This window comes from Neodiprion virginianus, chromosome 6 (genome assembly GCF_021901495.1).
Source record: "Neodiprion virginianus isolate iyNeoVirg1 chromosome 6, iyNeoVirg1.1, whole genome shotgun sequence".
In the NCBI taxonomy this organism is placed as follows: Eukaryota; Metazoa; Arthropoda; class Insecta; order Hymenoptera; family Diprionidae; genus Neodiprion; species Neodiprion virginianus.
This window is the reverse complement of record NC_060882.1, coordinates 24,838,007-24,856,296: the sequence shown is the minus strand read 5'-3', so window position 1 is coordinate 24,856,296 and position 18,290 is coordinate 24,838,007. Positions and strand designations below refer to the sequence as shown.

Below are 18,290 nucleotides of genomic sequence, written 5' to 3'. Positions count from 1 at the left end.
GGCAGGTGAGAGGATGAGATCCGATATATCACTTTTTATTTTTCATTTTAATAAGGCACATGTGGTCAGCCGCTGTTGGTTAAAATAATGCCGGTAGGGCCAACCTCTTACTTTCACAGAATCGCGCTATTTGTGCAGTAAAGTATGCGTGATCTGGGCGATGCGCAGACGAAACGGCCCAGAATCCGCTCTTCAATTTCTCTATTTCATCACGCCGAATTCCATCTGTTCGTCCAAATCGCCCTCCCTTCTTCCACGCAGCTTCGAGATGATCCAAATGCTGTCAACTCGGTGCCCACGCGCTCCTTTGAAATGAAAGAAACCAGTCAATTTCTCTCACAATATTAGCTGCCCGTGTTGAGCGTAAAATTTTTTACTCCCGCTCCCATTCAGCGCGCGTTCTTCTTTGAACAGGTTCAATTGGGCTTCCTTCCAAAGAAGCTATACGGTTATATACAGACATTAGCGAATATTGTTTGTTTACACCGACTGTCAAACTTTCTTTACAGTTGAGAAGGGTAAGAAGGAAGAGGATAAAAGAATAATAAAATGAAGACCCTCGTCCGAATGGCCGACATCCGTTCACCTCGACTGTGACCGTTGAATATTATTAACGCTCTCAACGAAGCGTTCAATGGCGTGTATACAAGAAGTCGAGAAGGTTGCACGGCGATGAACCTGTAATCACTCACTTGAATACGACACCCGTACTCCACGGCCAGTCCAAATCCGTCACACTGTCCCTCTTTCTAGAAAGCGAAACCGCCTCACGGAATGGGGAAAAGGGGTGAAACCTGACGTTCGATCCACGATCCGAAGCATTAAAGTACAACGCAATATCGCAGTCATAAATTGGAGGTCTGTAAATCGGTTGAAATTAATTTGTCTATCGCGTTGATGCGAAGCCGATTAAAACGGGCTTGCACACTTCGTCGATTTACGATCTTCTTCCCGCGACGATGTTACATGTACGTATACATACATACACCAGATCGGAGAAATCATCCGTCCTCTTCGTTCTTTCGACACATTTCTAACCGTAAGTCTGTTTTGCAACCGCGCGATGCAAGGTGGAGCAAACAGCGGGCGCATAAATTGACGTCAAACGGGACACGTAACAGCGCGCGTCTTAATTCGGCTCACCGATTCATCTCGAGCTGGACCATTAGCAATCGTAATTTTTCGAAGGACCGATTAACGAACGGCGAATCAACGATCAGTCACTCCCGGGTTCTCCGAGAGCCGGAGGCGACGATCATTTGGACCGGATTTATAGTTAAGGTAGAAAAGGAGAACCGCATTGTCCTAGAAAGCGACATCGTAGATTCCGTCTAGATTTCGTAGATCATCAGCAATCGCGATGTCCGCTGAAAGTTTGAACTAAATTCTGAGGTGTGAATTATTTTACGTAATCCACGTCGAGACCTGCGTTCGATATACAAACCTTACGAAACGAGTTTCTTTCCCGCAAGTAACGGAAACTGCTCCCAATTATAATATCTATAGCTGGTCAGCTTCTAAGGAGTCTCGTTGAAACCGGCCGCGTTATAATTACCCGAATTACGATCAACAATTACGTTTATTCCTGATGCGTGAAAGTTTCACGGTAGCGCATAGAACGTGGATCTGCTGCCGAGTAGATTTAGTGCTTCGCAAGTGCAACTCGTTACGGCTCAAGCAATAATCTTCCGAAGATACGGTGCGATCTGTACGGTCCGAGCACGGCTGTGCAGGAGGTCCGCAACCCTCGAGGCTGCTAGAAAGTGACCGCCTTCAGGAAGCGGCGAAGGCGGCAGCCGTCTAACTTGGCGAAAAGATGAAAGAAGAAAAAGGAACTTAACTCGAGCACCGATTCAACGCCGGTCATCTCTCTGCGGCTTGTACACACGCCGAGGAGACTCGAGAGAGTCTCATTTAAATCCCAACAAAGAGAGAGGACCAATGAGAAGCAGGTCCTTTTACTCTTGTCTCAGTTATTAATTCGCATGGCTCATTTTCTCTACCATTTTCCCTTAACAAGCCGCAATTCCGCTTCTAAAGTTCCTTTTTCTATCCTATATATGGTTCCCCTTCGTTCTGACGCGGTAAATTTCTGTTCCCACTGCGTCCAGTTATATAGATTTCCAATTAATCCACGGAGCGTAGAACGAAATTTTTCATCGACGAAAAGTAAACTAGATTTAATGAAGATAACCACCTGTACGATTACGTTACGCGAAAGATCGTCGCCGTTGTTATACTTTCTATGCAATTAGCTTTTGCCCGTAATTGCAGCTACGAAGGCCGTAGAAGTACAGACACAGTTGGTTGAAAAATAAATTTAACAAAAAATGTAACTTCGAGTGGCTATCTAAAAACAGAGATAACAATTATTACGGCCGCTAGACGTACCGATGCCTGCAGATTGTTACAAAAGCGAATCAGACGGCAATTGTAAATCCTGAGAGCAAATTGAAATGACTTAAGCACGATTAAAATCGACGAATAAACCACAATTCGCATAGTAAAAGCCCATCAATTTTGCACGAGATGGAATTCAGACAAATTTGCGTTGCACATCGTTTATGGATATATTATGCGGAATTTCGAATCGATTAGATTTTATTTACAGCGACAAGTGTCGTAACGCATATAAATACCTCGTTTTATCAAAATGGCAATCATCGCAAATTAACCATCCAAGACTAAATTTATTATACCGACAAATAACGAGGCGCTGTTTGAAACCGCATTATGTGTATTGCATTATGGATGTAGGTCATTCCAACAAAAGTGACACGTACTCAAACTTTTGATACGCATATGTCGAGCTTGCCGAATAAGAGATTCCATTATTCGCGTGGGTGCGGAACAACAGAATGAATAAAGTTCCGTGTAATCTTTCGAAGATGCAATTTCACGCCCGGCGAGTTCGAGAATGATCATTGATTGATTGAGGAGAGGAATGCATTTTTGGTAATTTTATTATGAAATAGTTGCACGTTGAGCGCTTGGCAAATTATTGCTACCATACTTCTTTTAAAAAAACATTTAAAAAAATGAGTCCTAAATTATGAAAAAGAAGAATAAAATATTGTCTCGAGATTATAGAGTATTGTCTTCTAAACGAAATGACTCGTCGCAAAGTGCAACAATCGAATGAATATATCAGATTTTTCACCATTTTCAAACGATTCGATACAAAAAATCGTTACGTCAGCTGTTGTTTGTGTAGTTTTTTCGTATTCGCCGCAAATCACCGAAAAAAAGTATTGCTTCTCAGAAAATTTGACAACGCAAACAAAGATGCTCAAATCTAAACTTCCAACTCGATGAATTCTTTTTTTCTACTCTACCCGAATTATTACCCGTTTGAAAAATGTCGAATATTTCATCGAACTTTTTCGAAACACGTTGGTACGATCCAACGACATTATTGGTTGTCATGATCGAGCGCTTTTACTGCCTGCACGTGTTTCTAATTAACAGCCCGAAAGATCAGCCGGCGCCGAAATGTCATCTTATCGTTACGCGAATACCTACAGCGATTTCCGTATCGATGCTTACATCAAGATCGACGCCGGATGCGACGCGATTGATTACTTAGTCTCATTATGAAATTAACCGCGTGCATCACCCGGTTATCTACTATCTGAAAGTTTCTATCCGTGTATAATATGCCTGCCCATAAGCCGTTGGACAGCCTAAGCGTTATCTTCCACAGATCGAAAAATCCTGCCGCGTCGTTAATTGATCGATTACATTTCTGTTAAAAAAGAAATCAATCTCTTTCAAACGCGTGCATCGAGCTCAGGTGCACTCCTTAACATTATTTAACAGGTAATTCCACCTCGCGCTTGTTCAAAGATTTCGATTCATTTTAGAATCTAGTCTCGTAACCGCGCTATAGAAATATGCTTTACATACTTACGGATGAAATTTTTAGCTGTCAAAAATCCGACGCCAGTATTAAGTGCGATCGTGATCGCCTGAACGCGAGGTGAATGAGGAAGACTTGACACGCGATTTAGCTTCGAGCCTGAAATTAACGACCCAGAAAACGTTTTAAAATGATAATAACAATAGTAACGGTAAGACAAATGATACGACGCTACAGTTCTACGGATTACGCGTGACATCGAAAGCAGCGAAAGGGTTCGCAGTTATAGCTCATGGTTGGACGGCCTTGGAATGAGGAAAGTGTCCTTGCACTCTGCATCTTATCTCGAGAGACGAGATGCACAGGCGTGTCTATTAACCCGTGGGTCAGGACTCAGGGGCAAAGTGAATGGCTTCGTGTTTGCGAACGCTTAACCATCACCTGCCGTTGGTAATACACATCGTGCACCTTAGTTTACAATCTCCCGATATGTACTCTCGAAATCATCGGCGTTTTGCGCTCTGGAGAACGGGCCGCGTATCGTGGTGCAGGTATTACACATTAAATCATAATCCTATGACCATCGCGAAGCCACGCCACGCCGTTCTCATCCCCTCTGCCCAGCCTCCGTGTTGGCTGTTGTGTATCAATGCTGGCTGAAACGTGCGGCTGCCGCTGCGGCAAGGTGTGCGGTCGGATAGGAATCGGTAGGGGTAAAGGCTATATAAGTGAAAGATCCCAGTTCTGATTCTACAGTAGAGCTAGGGTCCTTCGCGCCATTGTGGGAATTTTTATTGGCTCCATTATGGTGGGTAACCAAACGTTTCGTTGCCATATCAGAATTTCGAAGAATCGTTCGACTGAATACAATGGTCGAAAGATTTTCAACTAGACGATTTTAGATTCTATCAATAGCGTCAAATTGAAACCTGCTCACAAATACGAAAGTCGATTATTTCCAGGCAAAAATTTTGGTTCACTGTTTTTTTTGTTCTTGTTTTGTTGACGATGCGATATCGGGCGAACATTTTTAGGGTCAATTTTTCAATGTACCCGCTTTAAACGAGAGAGATTTTGACGCCGCAATTTATGATCCGTGAGATTTCTTTGATTTTTGAATGAAAATTCTTCTGTAATATTCTTTTCTTCGCTTGAATGGTGGTTCAGTCGTCCGTTGTTGGGTGTTCCGTGACGCTCAGAAACGAACCGCGAAGAGAAGGAGAATTCACTTTTACCTCCATCGTGTTACACCTCGTATTTTCAAGTGGTTGGACTTTGGGAGTGGCAAAGAGACCCGTGGGTCTATATAAAATTGGTCCAAACCCACGGCGAGATTCAGAGTCAGACAAACAGTGAAAGTGAACATCCCGTCTACGTTGTCTCTTTTTTTTTGTCGTTTGGTGGTGTCTTTTTTTTCTCAAGCGGTCCAAATTCGCAATGGTGAACTAACGCAACGTCTTTAATTCCAAGCAATGTCGAATTTTCACTTAACCGCTACTGCATCGAGTTTGAAAGACGCAGCTGCGTTATAAATATTGTTTTCTGATCTTCCTACGTTTTTAAAATTCTCATGGACTCGAGTCAAGGAGAAAGTGGAGTTTCTTTTATGCGGAAATTTAACCCGAAATTTATTTAACACGTGCGGTTTACCTGACCTTTCGAAACCCGAATGTCATTCCAATGAATCAAGAAATCTGAATAACAATTTAAAACAATTTATGGTTTAACGGACTCGGTAGATTTTACTTCTCGAAATTTGAATATCGAATAAGTCGCGCGGTGTGACGAAGTTAATCAGTCAGAGATTATCATGACGACTTAGCTGACGCTGACGACAATTTATTACATTACAGAAATCCTACGCGATCCTAGCTTTATGCTTCGCCGTTGCCCTCGGCGAAAAGAAGATAAACCTCGAAGACATAGAGAGGGACAATCTCAAGTCGGAGGAGCAGTCGGAAGAGGAGAATGTCCGACCAAACCAGCTCAAGTACAACTCGGCGAATCCTGAGAGCAATGCTCAGTATCAGTATCAGAGCGAAGTTCGGTCAGTCGGCAGTCAGCCGTCTCACGAAATTAAATATCTGGTAATTAGTGAACACGTTACACCCACCGTTTTAATTAAAACGCGTTTTCATTACCCGGAGCAACGGAATTCATCACTGTTAAAATGGGACAATCAACAATGAACCGGTTAATAATTGCTCGACAGGTAATTAGAGCGGAACATTAATCACGTAATTAATTATTCGCAGGTACAACCAGAAGCGTACAGCCAGGACCTGCAAGCTTATCAACAACAGCAGCAGCTATTGGCGCAAGCTCCTCAGCAATTCTACAATCCCGCCAGCTATCAAGCGGAAGCTTACCAATCCCCGAAAATCGCACCTCAAATATCGTACCAGTCTCAAGTGACCGATGGCTTGTCTTACCAGCCCGAGATATCGGTTGGTAACCAGATTCAAAGCTACCAGCAAAAATACGCGGCGCAGAAATTTTCCCAAGGAATTAGCAAAGGTGAAGATTTTTGTTTTTTTCAACATAGTCTAAGCACGGTTCACCTAAGATCTCGCGAAATGCAATTGAGTTTTTAGAGGGTGCGAGCATTGATTTTGGTGGCATTGATTTTCAGGCAACGATTACACGAATCAGCAGCTGCTTTACTACGCAACTCCCGCAAGCGCTGGATTGGGCGCCAAGAGTCAAGTGCAACCGCTTCTTCATCGCCTCGCGTCGCAAGCCGCACCAAACGTGAAACTGCCCGCCACCTATATTCCGTCATTGAGCCAATCGTCGAAAATCTCGTACCAGCCGCAAACGCAAATTAAATACGTCTACGAACCGCAGTATGTGCAGCCTGAGAAACCGACGTACGAAACGAAGGTATGTAACAACTTTGCAATTTACGGTACGACGAATGAGATTCCCGGTTAACTCCGTAATATTATAACCATGAACTGTGCCACAGGGAGTGAGTCATCTTATATTCGACCGTGTCACGTGGCATGGAGAAAGTATAATCAGTTGTTGTTTTTTCAATTTTTGTTTCTCTTCATTCCGACCCTGGAGTGACTTGCATTCGCATAAAACCAGGTTTGTCATTGTCATGCAATCTGAGATGCATCAACATTGGCTCAATAAGCACGTACAAAGGGAAACAAAAATTTCTCCTCTCAGCGAAATATTGTCATCATTTTTTCATCTCTTTCGTTACAAAACTCATTTGTCTATTCTGAGACTGAAAACCTACTTCCAAAAATTTGAAATAGAAATTTTAAGCTGTACAACCTTCACTTAGTTTCATAGATCTCTACGATATTTTTTTTTAATTATTATCAAAATCGGTATCACGGTAAATTTTTTTGAAACAGGTATTGCTCATTCGCGCAGAATGCGGAAACACCAACTTTCAAGTCGTAGATTTCATCACCGAAACTGATTTTTCTAAGAGATTTGATTTCAATTGAAAATCACAAAATCTACAGATGAGATGGACAGGTACTGATAAAACTAATCACTGCAGAATTAAGATTCGGACGCCATTTCAATCGAAAGAAATTTCTATTTAGCATAATCGAGGAATATAGAGAACAAGCTGTAGCAATAATTGCTTTATTCGTTAAAAAATAGGTGACATACATTATACCGGATGTTTTCGGTAAGAGTTACGCCGCAAGCGATGTTTCGCCGGCAGGTAGGCAACCAAAGTTACATCTCACAAGCACTAAGTATCTCAGACGTAACTCCGGTTGCCTATCTGCCGGCGAAATATCATTTGCGACAGAAATCTTCGCCGAAAACTTCCGGTATACTTTCCAGCACAATGATCAATTCAACAGTATTCAGAATTATGAATTTAATGTAGCTATATACTGATTACTCTGATAGCGAATCAGAATAATCGTCATACTAGCCGGCTTATGCATCATTCATTAGTGAGGAAATATATCCAGCACCTTTGCTGTTTGTAGCACTAAAATCATGATCCCATAGAGTAAATCCACCATTTGCGGTTACCTTCATAAAATTCTGTATTCAATAACGTGACATTTGATCTCTTTGATCGATCAATTCATTACTAAGATCCAACAATGAACGAGTTTTGAAAAAAAGTTTTCGATACTGGGTACACATTATTGATTAAAAAAGTGTTTCTCACTTCGGTCACATCACCTTCGTACCGTTTGTGACCGTAATTTTGATTACAGGTAATCAATATGGCCTCAATTGGTATTAATGTAACTTTAATCGGTACACCGTGTGCGTACGATTTAAAACTTTTGTCTCAACACTAATTCGAAGTCGTTTGCAACTCCTTATCTTCGTTAAAATTCGATGTCTGGAAGGATCACCTACAGCGCGTGTGACCAATGAAAAACTAGTAATTAAACCATTTCAGGAGACGGGAAAATTCGCATACGTCGTTCCGCAAGCTTACTCATCGGTGCAAGCCTACTCCGGACTAACCTACACCCCGCAAAGTCCGATTTACACCACTCAGCCCAAGGTGGCCTACACCCAAGCTTACTACGTTCAGCCCCAGTCGACCCAGTACTACCAGAGACCTGCTTACACACCCTCCCTCGCGAGCCAGGGCAACACCCTGAGCTACACTAACAGCCAACCCTTCTACGTCTTCCCCAAGTTGGCCGAGCAGTTGGCGGCCCAGATTTCGGAGCAGCAAACATCTCACAGCATCGCCCAAAGCTACTCCAAGGTAACGCGCTGTATTTTAACCCCACTAACAAGGAAAGTTGCCGAGTTTTACCTCAACGATTTTCCTCATTTTATGGGACGTATTGTAGTACATGAAAAAACATTGGACACGTATTTTCTTACATGTGCTGGTTCAGCCGTTTAAAGTGTGAAAACAACCCCTAAGGTTTATCCGAATAGAAAGGTTTTTCAGGGTGTCTCGATAACGACATAAAATTTTCGACACTACCAATTGGACGTTATTTGCCGTTAATAGGTGATAAATACACGCGATATCTTTATCCTGGGAAGTTGCGTCCTTTTTTTTTGGGATGTGAACATTAGAGGTGGCCCTCAGCCCTTGAAAGACCGAATTACCGCGTGAAATTTACTCGAAGAATATTTTTCTATGTACTGCAACATATCACAGAATCAAGAAAATCTAATTAGGTGCATCTCGGATAATTTCAATGTAAGATCTTTCGCTAGCTTTGGCGCAACTTGCTCAAAGATCGCATCTTCGACTCTTGATAAACAGCCCTGAAACGTTTTAATGATTCTCACGATCGCTTTCTGCGACAGATTCCTCAGGAGCCACGCTACACTCTGAGCGTTCCTCAAGCGCCTGCTCAGAACTTCAAGAGCGAACAAATCACTCAGCTGCGACCGGTTTTCTCAGAAAACTTACAGTCGAATAACCACATTCACTATTCATCCGGACCAAAATCCCTGCTGGATTCTTACACGCCGAGTAACGTGATTGCATCACAAGATAGTGAGAGGTGAGTCCGTTCGTTTCGTTTTTCCCCAATTCTTAATCCCAATGCATATTGTCAGGATGTCAGAGTTTTTCATGACAATAGTTTTTGCAGAGCGAGGTTGTATTTTGGTGAAACAGTAAAGATTGCATGTACACTTATAGTGCGGACTGTCTTCACCCGCGACTGCACATTACTCTTGCAGGCGAAAAATAAAACGAGTTTTCGAATTCAATTCTAGGTACCGAGAGAGGCCGCTACGCCTGGAGAGCGGATTTTTACCGTCCAAGGGATCGTACGCTCACTCCTACAACCAAAAGCGAAAAGCTGAATAATATTAATGGAAAATTTTGCGAGGATCGAAATTAACCAATTTTATATAATCTAATCGCTTGCGAGCGGTCGGTACGAATAGAATCTTACCACCTAATCTAGTCTCTCCTTAAGGGGCACGGCATGTAATTTTATGTATGTATGATCATGTAAATTTTTCTCTTTTATACCCTTTCTTTTTTTATAAATAAACCACTGATAAAAAGAAACGCAGACGTTCCTGTTTCATTCGCACCTTATTCTTAGTATTTCTCTTTCTTTCTCTCATTCCATTTCTACGACTTCCACTTACACCGAATTAAAATACCGTTAATTATCTCCCACAGACATACCGCGGATTAATTATATCCGACAGTCGTTAAATCCGTTAGAAAGCGATCTGCATCGGTTGACAAAAGTTTCACTTTTATTCATCTAAATCCCAGCCAATTCAATGACGCACGTTTCGAAATATTTCGCTTTCAAATTTCCCAACAAGGAAGCAAACGAAGAGTAAGAAAATCGAACCCAATCATCGTTACAGATGAACGTACCGTGAGTATATTGTAAGACAGCACGGACTTGACTGGATCGGAGAAATGACAGATTATCGATTTGGCCAATCGACGATATCCTCAATATCCTTTTTGCATTTTATGTTACAGAAAATTCTGGGAACTAACGGTCAAGGTAGATACTCTCTTCACGGTACAACCAATGGACCGAGGCGCCAACCACCGAAGTTATATGCGATTCGTATAATTTGACATAGTGATGAAACGGCTGATGTAACGTTACGATCCGGATTGTCACGGTAAATACTTTGAACTGGCACAATTTTTGTTCACCGTGAATAATTCGCATGTTCTTTTATTCGTGATAAATTTAGCGATTAGTTTATTTCTGTGTACGTTCGGAACGAAAGAAAAATGAGAGTCACCAACGTCGGGTCAAATTCGCTTTCAACACTCGCGTAGTAGATATGCAAAACTGCAGTGAATTAATTTTGCTACATCTATCTGAGATAGCTGCGATGTGTATTTGTACTTATCACGATCGTATAATCGTCAAAGAGTTGAACTTGTTCAATGCTCAGATTGCCAAATTTATAATTGACACATTACTTCACGGTCATTGTATTATATTCAGAACGGTATTTGTCAGCAGCGATTGATTTCTAAAACTGTATAAACAATCTGAGAAAGCATTTTGAAAGCATCGGACTTGTGCGACAAGTTATTATTTTTGATATCGCAGATGAAATACACCCGGAGTAAAAGCAAGTCTTGAAGTAATCCATAGCCTTCTATCAGATTCGTGAGAGTGTCAAACCACGTGATACTTTGGATTGAGTTTCGAATTCTTCAAACTTAAATGACCGGCAATACACTTATACACAAGCATTACGAATAGCTATTACAATTTCACGAATTCAAATTCTAAAATAATATCTAAGGCAAAAACAGGTTGTACAATCTACATAAATCATCATATCCTCGAATTTAAATCCGAGAAAGTGGTATGTTTACTATTTCCGTTGTTTATTACTGTAAAAAATTGACCGCACACGTGTGAACAGTGTTTCTAAAATTTTCACATCCCCTCATTAAAATACGTCGCCAGGCGTTAACGATGTGTCAATTGCCTCGTAAGAAAAAGGAGATAAAAAAAAAGTTACGATAACAGCGCACTCCTTCCCTGCACCTCCATTGTAAACCCGAGTGAAGAAAGCTCTATGAGAGTTCACAAGAGATCGAAGATACCCTGACAAAACTACCCGGGTTGTAAAGTGATCAAAAGACAATGGATCGTAAAGCGTTGAATTAAAAAACCCCGAGTCATTTCCGCAGCGATATGAAAATGAAAAGAACTCGCACCTAATACGCTCACTCTGTAACGTATCCGTTGGTGAAGCACCTACAGACAGAAACTCTAATCGAATGATCTATGGACGGTATCGGCAGTGGGTAGCAAGGTTCATTAGTCGGTCTGGAATGAGAAGACAAATTAATCACTACCGGGCGATTGGTTGATGAAATCTTGTCAAACTGGTTTAAAATATGGTGGAGTAGGAAAGAAAGGGCCCGAGAAGCGCCAGCTCGGCGACCAATCAAGAACGCGCATGTTACATACAAAAGTCTGCATGGTGTACCTGAGTAAATGCACAGCTATGTCGCAAAAGAGTTGTAAGATAGATATTAAAGTTCATTCGAAAGGATGACATAATTAAGGAGAGGCTTCAGCAGGACCGCTTACTTACGTTGCCGACCACTTATCAGGCCATTAACAAGTTGAGCAAATATCAATTATTCATCACGGTGACTGCGAGACTCCGTGTCTGTGTGAAGGCGTAAGGTATTCTTCGGGAAAGATACGCCACCACGTCGCTCAAAGCAAGACAGAGAACACGTTACGTACATACGGATGAGCCGCCTGAGGTATACGTGCAACATGTCCGTACATATCGAGAAAGCGGATGCTGCCGAGGATGAGCCAACGGTGTAGAGATCGTAAATTTCACGATGCGATACTCTGCTCCATTCGGACAATGTAAAGTGGCTAATTTTCATTCGGTGTTACAGTAACGGAATAAACGGTACGCGCACCTTTGTACCTGCTGTAGGATCGAACCCACTGATTTCCACATGCAAAGAGCACGAACCATCGGCGAAGACGATCCATTGAGCGGTTTTCTTTTTCCCAGCGACTGCACCAATTGTTCAGGTACAGTTGTGAGGTTCCACGCTACTGGACGATGCGCTCCTTCCTCGTCCTGGACGGGCTCGATCATCCGTTGCAAGCTCTTCGGTATGTCGGGGAATCCGGTGAATCTCGCGTCTCGTGGTGAAACTGGCCTCGGGTACGTCCCTCTTCTCAATCGCTCCGTTTGCACGCCTCCTCGCAAGCCCCATGAAGGCATATAAGGTGTGATGCTGCGTCCAGCCGACATCAGTACCAAACACACGGGACACGGGCGAACGCTCACGGTTTAACTTGACTCTAACGAATTTCATACCTGAGATGAAATTCACGTGGATATTATACGTAAGTTGCGAACCTGGATTATTTTACCGCTCATTTTTACGAATCATTGATACACGTCGTTCCGATCCAACCTATCGGTTTGCAATTCTTATGATCTTCTCGCGTAATTTGTCAAATTGTTCAACCTTCAACAGATTCTTTTCTTCTTTGCTTATGTCCCCAACGATCTTCTAAATTTATGTTACTTGATCACCAACCGTAGATCTGTAATTTGATGGACCGCTTATAACAGCTATTACTGTAATTGCACTGGTGTAACGTCCATTGATTTCTACTCGTTTATTTTCTCAATTTAGTATATTATGCCTAAGGTGAATCGTTTACAACTTCGCTCGATTACCTCTTTCCGGTCAGTAATCACAGAAACGAGAGAGGCTTGCATTAACCGATAAGCTTGGAGACCTTATGTCACATCAGAAAATTACCTGCCGAATCTGTATGAAAAGTTCGCAGGCAGGCGAGTGTAAAAATCGATTAGCAATGCGAAACGGTTTTCTATAACAGTTATCCGATTACGTCATATTGATTGTAACTTGAAAAACAATGGAAACTTGTCCTCCGTTGAGTTTAAGTAATAATTGATGTAAAAGCAGAACTGTGAAAGAAAAAGATGAAAAGAAAATGGATTAAATAACATCTTCGTGTATCACTTCTCGTTACCTTGAAATTATAATAGTTATTATTTAACGACCTTCGGGTCGTACTCGCACGCGACCGTTAAGAAAGTTCGTAAACTCTCGCCGTTTATTTTTTTCTATTCCGGTCTGCGTATCGCGGAGTCGAAAAATCAAAAGACTAATAACGGAATTGTGAAACCTCAAGTTGTCAGATCCAAATGATGGCAATATCCGGTGCCGGGAAATTACACATATTTTTACAAACCTGTAACGTGGAGATACAATTTAAGCACGTAGGCTGGCTGAATTGTAACGGGATTCTGAGTCTAAGGACAGGTCCGAGATATACAGCCACTTCCGGGGATCTGTGCCCAATGATATATGTGGCGTAGTATGACTCCACGAGGAGAAAGTAATATTTGTCTCGTCCCATAGTCCAATAGAATCGCGTATTAGTAGCACATTGATGTACATCCACGTTTGTATTTCCTTTCAATAACGTTGACTCTGAGGTGTAATAAGTCTTTTTTTAGAAGAAGATAAACTTGAGCAATTTGGTGAAAGTTCACAACGATCTGCGATACAGCTTCGAGTGAAATTAACTTACGCAATTTACCGTTGCACTGTATCACATACATTTCTATTAGTATTTCAGTTCCTAAGGTACTTGTAATGATTTACAGACTTGAAAATTTTACTTCAAAATCGGAACGGTGTAAACCCGTTCTATGCACGATCGTCCCGGCAGTTTCACCCATAAATTTATACCCCAATCCGTGCTTATCGATCGGCGATTCGCAGCTAAGACAGCGAAAATCGAAATCTTGTACTATAATTTTTGCCACAGTGAGCAAAATATAACAAGGAGAAAATTAAAATTGAACGCAAAACGTACATATCGAGGTATCAAAGAAAGCAGTGAAAATAGAAACTTGAGACAGATATATGTAACCAGTTTTAAAACGGTACTACTTATACACGTATGTTACACTAACCAACGAGTAGCAACTGGTCTTGAGAACGAGACACGACTTCGTCGAGATCACGGTGCTCTGTAGATCGTAGATCATGTATCACGGTTGCGATTTTTGTTGAACATCAGCAGCTGTCCGCGGAATTGAGGATCATTAATCCACGCAAGATTTCTCTTTCGCATTAAGCATGAGTGATGTGTGTAAAGTACGAATCTCACAGAATTGAACCACGTCCTTTACGAGCTGCATACCTTTCGCAAAACATTAATACACTTTTCAGTACAATCACTACCGGGTTTACTGACGTGGATCTCGGTTCAGCGATCGTTATCAGCTTGTGAATAATTCGTCTTGCTGATTCTACGAATTCACAACGATACGTAAGTGCAAAAAGACTAGGAAAAAAAAGGTTGATGTTGTAATCCGTCGTCAGCACGGTGCTCCAGTCATGGTTTTGAACCACTTGGATGGTGTACATGGATATAATATGTATCAGAAACTGAGGATCTCAAAGCGCTTCCAATTCATCCGAGAAGCTGCGGTAATGTGCGATCGCATGTATAATGCATGAAGAATACGTCGTTATAAATTTAAGTGAGACATCAAGTGTAACGGGATACCAGGCGACTGAACTTTGCGTGGAAGAGGTAGAAAACATCGGGAAAATGAAAATAAAAAAGAAACAGAATAAAATAAAAAAACGCTGCAGCGAAAGATCGAGCAAAGAAACCCACCGCGAGGGAAAGTGCGCTTAAAGCGTAGCAACAAAGCGTTTAAAGTCCGGTTTATGCAGAAAAGCGAATGCATTACACATATATACCTCCGTAAAACTCGCTTAATGTAAATATTATACAAGTACGCAAACGAGTATACTTTTTCTTCTTCCTGAAGGCCGAAGGGCCGGTTCGCAAACAATGAGTAACACGTAGTGAAATCGGGGTCTTGTTAAAACCGGTTTTAAAATTTTTTTCTCACTTCTTTCTCCACGCAGATGCTGTCCTGCGCGTTGTTCCTCGCGAATTGCGCACCAACTACGGAGAATCCTCCGCTCGACATCGACGGCTCCGACTTGAAAAAAGTCGTCGAAGATGGCGCAGCCGCGGGAGAAGAAGAGCGTCGGGAGACTCTCGAGGACATCGTGGACCTTGGAAACGAAGGAGAAGCCGAGCTGCCGATCCTGCCACCGATAATCCTGATCGACTTTACGAACGGGACGAACTTGACGAGCGAGGAAAAGTCTAAGCGAACGATAAACGGGAACCTGGGCTACGGCTTTCAATCGAACAGCTTACTGTCAGGAAAGTACAACTATTACCTGCCAACCGGAAATACTGGGACAACGGTCAGCATCGAGGAATCTATCAGCCCTTTTCTGCCAACTACGATAATCGAAAAGGTGAACGGTGCAGGTTCCTACTCCAATCTGTTCGGTAACCCTGTGCAGTCTCACCAGAGAGCGAATCCCGTGACTCCCTTGGCCTTCGGACAGCGGACCAAGCTGCTCAAGGCGAATAGTCAGAGCTTCCAATCGTTTTCGGGGTTCAGCGCCGCCCAGAAACCGAACTATGTTAGCTACTCCACGCCCAGACCCGACTTCCAATCCAACGTTTATCCCACTGCTCCGGCGGGCCTCGGAAACTACGGCAACCAGGCCTCCGGATTCAGCGGTTTCACCAGCCCGCGACCGCAGGTCTACAATCCTTCACTGTACCAGAACCAGAAGACGTACAACTCGCCGGTTCAAAGCTACGACTCATTCGCTCCGACGCCGAGACCAACGATCAGCACAAACTACGTGACTCCGAGACCCGAGACCATCTACACGACACCCAAGCCCCAGAGCTACTCGGACCAAAGCCAGACGACGGTGCTGTCAGCCCTGAAGGGTAATTCCCCGAAGTACAGTTTCGAGAACGGAGTTAAGTACGAGCACAAGATCGTATGGAAGTATCCAGACGGCATGGTGTCCGAAGTCGGGCCGGATTCCTACGACGATTCCTACCCGGGGTATTCGAGCCCCACCAAAATCAGCCTGACTTCTGGATACCCAAAGTCGGGGAGCAATTCATACTCCGCAAGCTCCGAGGGCATCTACTCCCAGAAACCGGCCACTTTCCCCAACAACGGGGATTCCGGGAAGGGAGATTCAAAGGCGAACCAATTCGTATCCTCGGCCTCGATATCCAGCGGCAACGCAGGATACTTTGGATCCCCTTCGCAGCTCACACAACCGTCGCTGAAGTTCGGTTACCAGAATCCTTACTCGGCTAGCACAGGCCAAAGTGGAAGTCTCGGCAAGCCGGATGTCCAGGACACGAAACCCGCCTCCAGTTATCCCGTTGACAGCCCTGAGCCGGAGTATTCCCCTCTACAGAGCTACGAGATTGGCCAAGACTTCGAAGGACTGGACGGCCAACGGACCGGCGCCTACACCTTCGAGCAGCCCTCGAATTCGGGGTCCCATTCTTTCGGTGGGAAAACACCATCAACCACTGTCCTATCCAAGTACAAACCGCAGGTCCAGCAGTACTTGAAGAAGGCTCTCGGCCTCGGTGGTGCCGAAAAGAGTCAGGTGTACCAGACGACAGCCACGGGATCGTCGTCGTCGTCACCGTCAAACCTGCAGTACTCGAGTCTCCTCGATTACAACCCGTCGTTATCTCAGTACATCGGTAATCCGGCTTCGATTCTCAACGCCCAGCCGACTTTCGTTCAGGCTGGTAATTCCTTGATTCCGGTCATCATTTTGAGGGTCGACGGCGTCCCGCCGATCCAGCCAAAAGTCACGCCGAATATTAATCTCAAGGCGCTTTTGCAGAAGTATCTTACTCAGTACGCGCAAACCGTCACAAACTTGTCGAAGAGTCAAGGATACGATCAGGGCTATGATACTCAGGGGCCTTCGGGCTCCGAGCTTTACGATCTGGGTCAGCTGACCCAGAGTTTGAGTCAGCTCAGACAAGGCGCGAATTTCAAACAAAATTTTGCTCAGAATTTTGCCCAGAGCATCGCTGGTCAAAGCTATCAGCCCGGTTCTTTATCGAGTCAGTCGAGCTATGGCGGGTTTGATAAAGGCGATTACGGTAACTTGCAAAACGCAAAGTACGTAGCTCCGAGAAAACATAAAGTCAAGAACGTGGAGATAGTAGACGACCCACGATACACAACGTACAAAGTAAAAGATTAAAATTCAAAATATTTGTAATCGACTTTGAAACGTACCTGACACAGGATTCCTCTGTTTCTAATTAATTTATTGTCTAGTTATATTCTGGAATATGTTTGTCGCGCCGTTGAATTTGTTTATTTTTCTTCTTTTATTCTTATAACCATACTTCGCAAACTTTCCATCGATACAATATCTACAACACTACGCGCTGCTGAGAGATTCCGTCACGTTGTCGCGATTTCTGAAGAAAGTAAGTTCTTTTCTGCTCCGGCAACGTCATTTAGGTCAGAGAAGAGTGTACAATGATGATCATTTTTCTTTCACTTCATCCCTCAGAAAAAAAACCACGTTCCGTTTCTTTCTGTTTTACTATACATAAGCCAGGAAGGTCGTCCGAATGCCGTTCATTAAGGCAGATCGTCAAATGTTCTCGATCTTAGGTGTAAGCTTTAAGACGTAAGTTACGAATATTTAATAAGGGAGCCGTGCAATATATATGAATTCAGATCCGTTCGTTAGTACGATCGTTGTGATCAAATGATAGGTGATCAATATGCGAATCGTGTGTATGTATTCGAATTTTGTCGTATCGTTATATACACATGTACGCGAGCGCTTTTCATAAGCTAACCAAATTTTGACGCTTCGAAAAGGTACCTAATAAAACTTAGATAAGTAAAAGGTTTTCTTTAAAACTGTGCAATATAACGCTGCTTTATTATATGTATAGATATCATACCTGTTAGAGAAGAAAAACTTTCAGGATTTCACGCTATAATATACGTAAATCAAATAAATAGCGATGTATAAAAATATGTTTAATGAAAATGAAATATAATAAAAAACAAACTTTCTCCATAA

The 18,290-nt window shown here is 42.8% G+C and overlaps 3 protein-coding genes across 4 annotated transcripts; 2 read left to right on the top strand and 1 right to left on the bottom strand.

The window, feature by feature from the left end:
- Positions 1-71: 71 nt before the first annotated feature.
- LOC124307055 (uncharacterized) lies at positions 72-12,574 on the bottom strand. Its single transcript, XM_046768368.1, has 2 exons — positions 12,231-12,574; positions 72-305 (listed from the first exon to the last, which is right to left on the bottom strand). Exons 1-2 carry the CDS (start codon positions 12,572-12,574, stop codon positions 284-286), a joined length of 366 nt encoding a protein of 121 aa, XP_046624324.1. The 3' UTR covers positions 72-283.
- On the top strand, positions 4,598-9,854 carry LOC124307054 (adhesive plaque matrix protein-like). The gene is made up of 7 exons (XM_046768367.1): positions 4,598-4,667; positions 5,713-5,946; positions 6,115-6,376; positions 6,492-6,742; positions 8,259-8,576; positions 9,137-9,336; positions 9,554-9,854. Exons 1-7 carry the CDS (start codon positions 4,665-4,667, stop codon positions 9,645-9,647), a joined length of 1,362 nt encoding a protein of 453 aa, XP_046624323.1. The 5' UTR covers positions 4,598-4,664; the 3' UTR covers positions 9,648-9,854.
- Positions 10,300-18,225, top strand: LOC124307053 (uncharacterized). Of its 2 annotated transcripts, none has more exons than XM_046768366.1 (2): positions 10,300-10,438; positions 15,252-18,225. In XM_046768366.1, exon 2 carries the CDS (start codon positions 15,252-15,254, stop codon positions 17,445-17,447), a length of 2,196 nt encoding a protein of 731 aa, XP_046624322.1. In that variant the 5' UTR covers positions 10,300-10,438; the 3' UTR covers positions 17,448-18,225. The 2 variants fall into 2 exon arrangements, with proteins under 2 accessions (XP_046624322.1, XP_046624321.1); XM_046768365.1 differs by lacking the exon at positions 10,300-10,438 and adding an exon at positions 12,566-12,669 and having other exon boundaries at positions 15,252-18,224.
- Positions 18,226-18,290: the final 65 nt, after the last annotated feature.

Coding starts and splice junctions, on each gene's coding strand:
- LOC124307054 (XM_046768367.1), top strand. Junction 5,947..6,114: donor CTCACGAAATTAAATATCTG/GTAATTAGTGAA, acceptor AATTATTCGCAG/GTACAACCAGAAGCGTACAG. Junction 9,337..9,553: donor GCATCACAAGATAGTGAGAG/GTGAGTCCGTTC, acceptor ATTCAATTCTAG/GTACCGAGAGAGGCCGCTAC.
- LOC124307055 (XM_046768368.1), bottom strand. CDS start 12,574: ATGTCGGCTGGACGCAGCATCACACCTTATATGCCTTCATGGGGCTTG. Junction 306..12,230: donor ATCCTACAGCAGGTACAAAG/GTGCGCGTACCG, acceptor TTCATTTCAAAG/GAGCGCGTGGGCACCGAGTT.
- LOC124307053 (XM_046768365.1), top strand. CDS start 12,646: ATGAAATTCACGTGGATATTATAC. Junction 12,670..15,251: donor AATTCACGTGGATATTATAC/GTAAGTTGCGAA, acceptor TTCTCCACGCAG/ATGCTGTCCTGCGCGTTGTT.